At 41.0% G+C, this 7,814-nt stretch overlaps 1 protein-coding gene across 1 annotated transcript; it reads left to right on the forward strand.

The window, feature by feature from the left end:
* Positions 1 to 473: 473 nt before the first annotated feature.
* abraa (actin binding Rho activating protein a) lies at positions 474 to 7,042 on the forward strand. Its single transcript, XM_071334629.1, has 2 exons — positions 474 to 1,150; positions 4,917 to 7,042. The coding sequence occupies exons 1-2, from the start codon at positions 584 to 586 to the stop codon at positions 5,364 to 5,366; spliced, it is 1,017 nt and encodes a 338-aa protein (XP_071190730.1). The 5' UTR covers positions 474 to 583; the 3' UTR covers positions 5,367 to 7,042.
* Positions 7,043 to 7,814: the final 772 nt, after the last annotated feature.

The following is a 7,814-nucleotide window of genomic DNA, read 5'->3' on the forward strand; positions in this document are numbered from 1 at the left end:
AGCGAACTGTCAAGCTATATGCAACATTGCATGAAAATAAATTATAGCATGACCCAAAAGTATTGATATCACCATTTTAGCAGATGCTCATTATCCAAGACAATTAGTAGTTACGTAACACATATCCTCTATCAATGTGGGTTAAGCAGGAATATGCCTTTGAAATAGAAATACAGCATTTATAAATCTAGCAACAAAAAATAAGAATGATGTATTATATTTGTGTGAGCGATTACTTTGTAGGTCAGACACTCAAACGTAAGGATTGTTAGAGGTTTGTTTCATCATGTATTTTTGTGTATATGCATACGAGGGCAGAACCCTTGTAGACTGTCATTACTGCAGAGAGTGACCACCTGTTGCCCGGCTCTCTTGAGGGGAAATTCCACCAATGTTTTTGCGTCATGGTAGGCATCCATGTACGTAGCAAAAAATGTCACACGTTTGGCCTGTGACTGCTCTCCACGACAGTTTATTTAAAGCGGAGCAAAGGCAGCGAAAGATTATTTCAACTCACTCACTCACTGACTTTCCCTACAACATCAACACAATATCTTGCAAGCACGGTCAAGCAGGAGCCATAATGAGTACCAGCCAGGAGGATAGACCCTTCGTTAGGGCTGTGAGGAAGATCAAATGTGCCGCCATGGTCCACAGTCTTGCCAAGAGCTGGCAGGGCTGGGCCAACGAGAACGTGGTCAAACAAGAGACCATACCCTCCGGGTGGATGCCCACCTCCATCATTGATGATGAAGAAAGGGAGAAGCAGAACGAGACAAAAATCCTAGTCAAGACACGTGTGGTCGAGGCGGACACCGACAGCGGCAGTCTGATCCGAACGGGTGAGGTGACCAAGAGCCACATGCCAAAGTACAGTGAGTACAGCACTGACCTGGTATGCTCAATCAAGGACAAGATTCAGATGGCACCTGAGGATGCCAACAAGCCCTTCCTGGGCAACGAGTCACCCACCCGGAGACGCCTGGGTGTGAGAGCTAAGGTACATCTGGGTAGTCAGGAGCGGAAGATGGGCTCCCGTAGCAGCAGCCTGGACACAGAGGACAGCGGGTTGGGGGAGGAGGCCGGACTCAGCGACAACAGCGACCAGAGTGACCTGAACCAGCTGAAGAAACAGATCAATAGGCCCAAGGTACAGTACCATTATTTTATTGGACCTTCATTTTGTGAGGCCATTCATAAAAATACTAAATACAGAAATCAATGCAATACAGTAGACACACTTCAAAGGTAAACCCTCTTTTGTTTCTCAACAATCTTGCATGGGGGATATAATTTAACATCAGAATAAAAATATTGATTTCATATTGGCAAAGTGAACAAGAAATGTGGTTGGCTGAAGAAAGGTACAACTCTAAAGCAAATTAAATAATTAGTATTGCTTTTTTTGCACCATCACTAGTATCAATTCAACAAAACCACTGACTGCGCTTTTCAGATATTGGAATATCATCCAAAGACCTATTAGCAATCATGTAGGTGCACATTAGGATGTGTACGTTTTGTAGATCATGGTTGGACTTGGGTAAAAATGTATGGGAGGGGAGTTCCCAAATCACAGGGTGATTTCCCCCCAAATCTACCCTCTTAATTCCACAATGTTTGCCCTACCTATTTTCATGCCTAAACATACTGTTCTATTGCAGCTGCAGCCATTCTACCTGGTGATGTTCAGGAGACAATAAACAGGAGCAAACATTCACAGAGGCTGAGTTGAACTTAAAATATCTTTGCCTTTGTTATTGTGATATTGGGGAATGGACTTTGGTTCATATTGTCTGGCCTTCAAGAAAATACACAGGTTTATAGGTATTGTATCTTCAAACTGTAGAGTTTTTAGCAACTGAACAAGACCAATGAGCCCAATTCACCCTAGCAAAGAGTTGCATAACTTGGAGGAATATAAGTCCTTAAAAAGGCATGAAAATGTATTGTAAAACTCCTATCCTGGAATATACAGTAAATAAATAAATATAGTCACACATGCCTTCCCCCTGACCTTCAGGGATAATTACGAGGTCCTGATATCCTTGGTCAGGCGCAAGATTTATAATGGTGTTCGTCACATTACTAATTTGGCTCTGGACGTGTAAGGCTTGGGCCTCAGGTTTCACAATATGCATTCTCCATGGTTTAAATGAGTCTGTTGTGGAAGATTCGCCTGCCAGGGACCTCTTTGGAAATGCCAAAGCAAGGATCCCTTACACTGTGTTATATTTTAATGGTGTGGCAAAATGTAGATTTCCGCCTAAATAGACATACCAAAAATGTATATTTTTTAATGAGATGGTCATAAACAATAACTAGTAATGCTGCATAGTTATAGAAAGGTCTGTAACTCACCTTTCTGGTAAAAAATATTATAAATATATGAGATGTACTCAGTTTTGAGGACACAAGCTTAAGTACATTGTACAAATAATATGAAAATATTTGTAATATTCATGTACAGTTGAAGTCGGAAGTTTACATACACTTAGGTTGGAGTCATTAAAACTCGTTTTTCAACATCTCCACAAATTTCTTGTTAACAAACTATAGTTTGGCAAGTTGGTTAGGACATCTACTTTGTACATGACACAAGTAATTGTATACAGACAGATTATTTCACTTATAATTCAATGTATCACAATTCCAGTGGGTCAGAAGTTTACATACACAAAGTTGACTGTGCCTTTAAACAGCTTGGGAAATTCCAGAAAATTATGTCATGGTTTGGAAGCTTCTGATAGGCTAATTGACATAATTTGAGTCCATTGGAGGTGTACCTGTGGATGTAATTCAAGGTCTACCTTCAAACTCAGTGCCTCTTTGCTTGACATCATGGGAAAATCTAAATAAATCAGCAAAGACCTCAGAAAAAAAATTGTAGACCTCCACAAGTTTGGTTCATCCTTGGGAGCAATTTCCAAACACCTGAAGGTACCACGTTCATCTGTACAAACAATAGTACGCAAGTATAAACACCATGGGACCACACAGCCGTCATACCGCTCAGGAAGGAGACGTGTTCTCTCTCCTAGAGATGAACGTACTTTGGTGCGAAATGTGCAAATCAATTCCAGAACATCAGCAAAGGACCTTGTGAAGATGCTGGAGGAAACAGGTACAAAGTATCTATATCCACAGTAAAATGAGTCTTATATCGACACAACCTGAAAGGCCGCTCAGCAAGGAAGAAGCCACTGCTCCACAACCTCCATAAAAAAGCCAGACTACGGTTTGCAATTGCACATTGGGAAAAATATTGTAATTTTTGGCGAAATGTCCTCTCGTCTGATGAAACAAAATAGAACTGTTTGGCCATAATGACCAACGTTATGTTTGGAGGAAAAAGGGGGAGGCTTGCAAGCCAAAAAACACCATCCCAACCGTGAAGCACAGGGGGTGTTTTGCTGTAGGAGGGACTGGTGCACTTCACAAAATAGATGGCCTCATGAGGAAAGAAAATGATGTGGATATATTGAAGCAACATCTCAAGACATCAGTCAGGAAGTTAAATTCACCCAACTTATTGTGGGAAGGTTGTGGAAGGCTACCCGAAACATTTGACCCAAGTTAAACAATTTAAAGGCAATGCTACCAAATACTAGTTGAGTGTATGTAAACTTCTGACCCACTGGGAATGTGATGAAATAAATAAAAGCTGAAATATCATTATCTCTACTATTATTCTGACATTTCACATTCTTAAAATAAAGTGGTGATCCTAACTGACCTAATACAGGGAATTTTTTACCAGGATTAAATGTCCGTAATTGTGAAAAACTGAGTATAAATCTTTTTGGCTAGGGTGTATGTAAACTTCCGACTTCAACTGTATGTGGGGGAAGAGGGCTTTCAATTATTGAAATGCTTTCTAAATATACTATACTATAAATATATAAACAACTTATTTTAACATTTTACCTTTCTTATAACTGTTAAATAATAATTATCATATTTAGTGACAATACAAATTTTGCCCCATTTCGTATAACTGATGACCGAGCATTTTCTACCAAGTGTCCTCAAATGTCTGCAGACTTATAAATTCAGTTTTACATAGAAAGTGATTTCATCCCTCTGTGACCACGAGTAGGTGCTCGTGTTTCAATTCTACAAAATTATTCCGTACTTTTTCATGTTGAGAGCTGGATTCGCTCGACTTTCCCTTTTAACATGCTGTCTCCCAGGCTGGGCTACGTTGCTCAGAGGCAGATGAAATCTTTGTCTGGATAGGCCAGAAAATGTGACACGTCACTCCCTATGCAAATGTCAGGTGTGAAACCTGACACTTCACGTCAGCTCAGCTGACACAGTGGGAGCGGAAAGCAGACAGATGGGGCTTTCTGGCACTATAAGGCACTGGACCCTGCGACATTCACATAGCGCTTTGTACACCAAAATGTCAGTCGGAGCCGGTTCAGAACCATTCAAAGTCCCCTAAATAGGGGAGTGGGGATACTAATCAACATAAATATGAGCCAGTTTCCTGGACTAAAAAGTTCTGGAGATTCTCCATTGAGCATTAAATGGAGAATCTCCATTGAGCATGTTTTTTGGTCAAGAATTAGGCGTAGCCCTTTCCTGCAGTCATTGACCAAATGCTCCCTCTTTGGTGTCGTGGGTGCAATGTTATTCATATTTTTCATCATTTCATAATTAATCAAGATTATAAATAAAAAACTGACGAAAATCCGGTGTTTCTATGTCAAACAGTTTTGTTATAACCTGCAGTAAAAGGTTAATATGGGTCCTGTGTCAATAATACATTGGAAAACTTGTAGTGTTTGTCGTGAATTTAGTAGTTTTAGTCGTGTAACTTTTCACTGTGTGAATCTCACTGAAGAGATTGCCAATGCAAATAAACCCACTTCATAATCTGAGCTAATCTGACATGCCTTCCTATTCTGCAGATTAGAGTCACCACCATGGGTGACATCAAGAGCAGGTGGCAGCAGTGGTCCCAGCAGCACGTAGAGGGTCAGAAGCTCAACCCCTTCAGTGAGGAGTTTGACTATGAGCATGCCATGGCCCAGCGGTTGCAGAAGGGTGATGAAGGCTACGGACGCCCCAAAGAGGGATCCAAGACGGCCATGCGTGGCGACCGAGCCCAGAAACATGTGTACAAAGAGATGGAGGAGTTGTGCTGGATCGTCAAGGACATGGGCCTCAAGGACAAGAACGGCAAATCCTACATCACTTTCGGCAGGCTGTTTGACCGCTATGTCAAAATCTCGGACAAAGTGGTGGGCATAGTTTTGCGCTGCCGTAAACACAAAATGCTTGACTTTGAGGGAGAGATGCTGTGGAAAGGCCAGGATGACCATGTCGTCATTACTCTGAGAGATGTGAAAGAAGACTGAACCTGCAGATGAGCTAGACTTTGACCTACACCTCTCTCCTCACATTTTACCTAGACCCACAAGTGCTTTTCATATTCTGACCAGCCACAGTTCAGGAGTAGATGTCTTTAGCATTCTAACCATGATAACCACTGGTCATCAGTTCAACCTCAGTAGGATATTCTAAACACACTGCAGGCCATTACAAAAAAATTATGTGACAAAAGAAAGTGAGAAAAAAATGTGGTTTGTGGACACAATAGTGATGCGTGGGTTGACTCAAAACCCGCAGTCCATGCGGTTATAAAAAGAGAAAACAATACATAAAAAAATCCATAAATGTATAACTCTTGTGAAATGTATATCTATAGGCTACACTGAGTTTTTTCTTTAATTATTTTTTAAGCTATCTGGCATTAGTGTGTAAGCCTAAGCTTTAGGACCTAACTGTTCGTGCTCCAAATAGCCTACCCTCCATTCGCCAAATGCTTTTGGTAATGGGCAGAAAGAGTTCATGTTGATCCATTGATTAAATAAGAGAAACGTTTGCGAAAATGAAGAGTTGAAAATAAAGAAGTGGTAAAAAAATTGGTGAAGTGGTTAAAGAGGATGAAAGCAGTGTTACTGTATGTTACTGTATGTCTGATGATTGTGAGGCGCTGTACAAATTTGACAGTCACAAGACAGGGACTTAAAAAAGGCCTATGGCACATCATGGGAACTGTAGCCTACTGTTCAGCTGGGTTAAATGGTAACTGAAATCTGGATACTGACTGTAGGTCTATAACCTCTGCTAGCGGTTAGGAGCATTGGGCCAGTAACCGAAAGGTCGCAGATTCATATCCCAGAATAGACTAGGTGAAAAATCTGCCGATGTGTCCTTGAGCAAGGCACTTAATCCTAATTGCTCCAGGGTCGCCATCAATAATGGCTGATCCCTGGCTCTGACCCCACTCTCAGGTGGAGTAGGATACGCAAAAAACAAATGTCCAATTCACAAGTGTGAAATAGGAAAAATGCAAGTGTACATTTTGATTTCTTTCTTTCAGCATCTTGAAAGAATGTGAATGTGCAGTTAGTGACCGACCTTCTGTAGAGGTGCTATTTTTATCAGCATCATAAAAGCTGATGCTATTTCAACCACATAAAATGTGGCTCCAAGCAGAACTGAAATCTTATCAGTGTCAAATGACCAAATCTTATTTGGTCATTTTCACAGCTTTCTATTTCCTTACGAGCGTGCAATGGCTAAGAACATACTTCCATTTTATTGCATTTTCTAGATTGTAGCCTTCATTCTATCGATGTATTACATCATTCTTGTCACGCCCTGATCTGTTTCACCTGTTCTTGTGATTGTCTCCACCTCCTCCAGGTGTCGCTTATTTTCCCTAGTGCATTTATCCCTGTGTTTCCTGTCTCTCTGTGCCAGTGTGTCTTGTATGTTTTCAAGTCAACCAGCGTGTTTTTCCTGTGCTCCTGTTCTCCATTCTCTTTTTCTTGTCTTCCCGGTTTTGACCCTTGCCTGTTTTTTCTGGACTTCGTACCTGCCTCCCTGACCCTTCTGCCTGCCCTGACATCGAGCCTGTCTTCCACTCTTTACCTCTTGGACTCAGAATCTGGTTTTTACCTTTTGACTGTCCACGGCCATTCCCTTACCTACTCCTTTTGGATGAAATAAACAACAAAGACTCTAACCATCTGCCTCCTGTGTCTGCATCTGGGTCTCGCCTTGTGCCCTTATAATTCTGGTCCACAAAGGTTAATTTTGTCTTCTAAGGCAACATATTATAACAGGAGAGATGCTGCATGTATCTAGTTACAGACAAGTTGACTAACAAATAGTCAAAAAATCGTTCTGCCGTCTCTGACTAGCCTACAGCGCATTTTCAATATTTCCTGGTTAGAGTCAGGTGCGGTCAGATTTTCACTTCGTCACATATAGTTGGGTGGTTGCGGAGGTTTAATAGCAAATGCGGGCGGGTGCAGGTGAACAAACAGCTGACACCACTAGAACACACGCTTGAACAAGTCACATCTGAAAAATGTCACGTGGATATTTTGTTTACATGAGTAAGATATGGTTTTCCGGGGTTTCACATGGATTTTCACATGTACATTTGTTTGTACATGTACATTTGTTTGTACACAAATAATCATTTGCAAAATGTTAACTATGCAAGCCATTGGCAAATGGATACAGTTCTTCATCATGCAATAATGATAGCCATTGAACATGAGTAGAAAAATCAAGGGAAAGTCAAGTCTGAAATTTCAAAGTGGAAATTACAAACTTCAGAAGCCTTTTTAATCCTTTAATACGCTACAAGTAAAGAAATTCCTGCATTGCATGAAAGTGCTCCTGCAACATGGTGATCAAATTAAGATCCTACATCTGTATTGGACATGAGTAAAGGACACTTGTGGTGTTCCACAAGCTAACAGTGGTGGTTGCAGTTCCTGAGTTTC

This window comes from Salvelinus alpinus, chromosome 12 (assembly GCF_045679555.1).
Source record: "Salvelinus alpinus chromosome 12, SLU_Salpinus.1, whole genome shotgun sequence".
Lineage (NCBI taxonomy): Eukaryota > Metazoa > Chordata > Actinopteri > Salmoniformes > Salmonidae > Salvelinus > Salvelinus alpinus.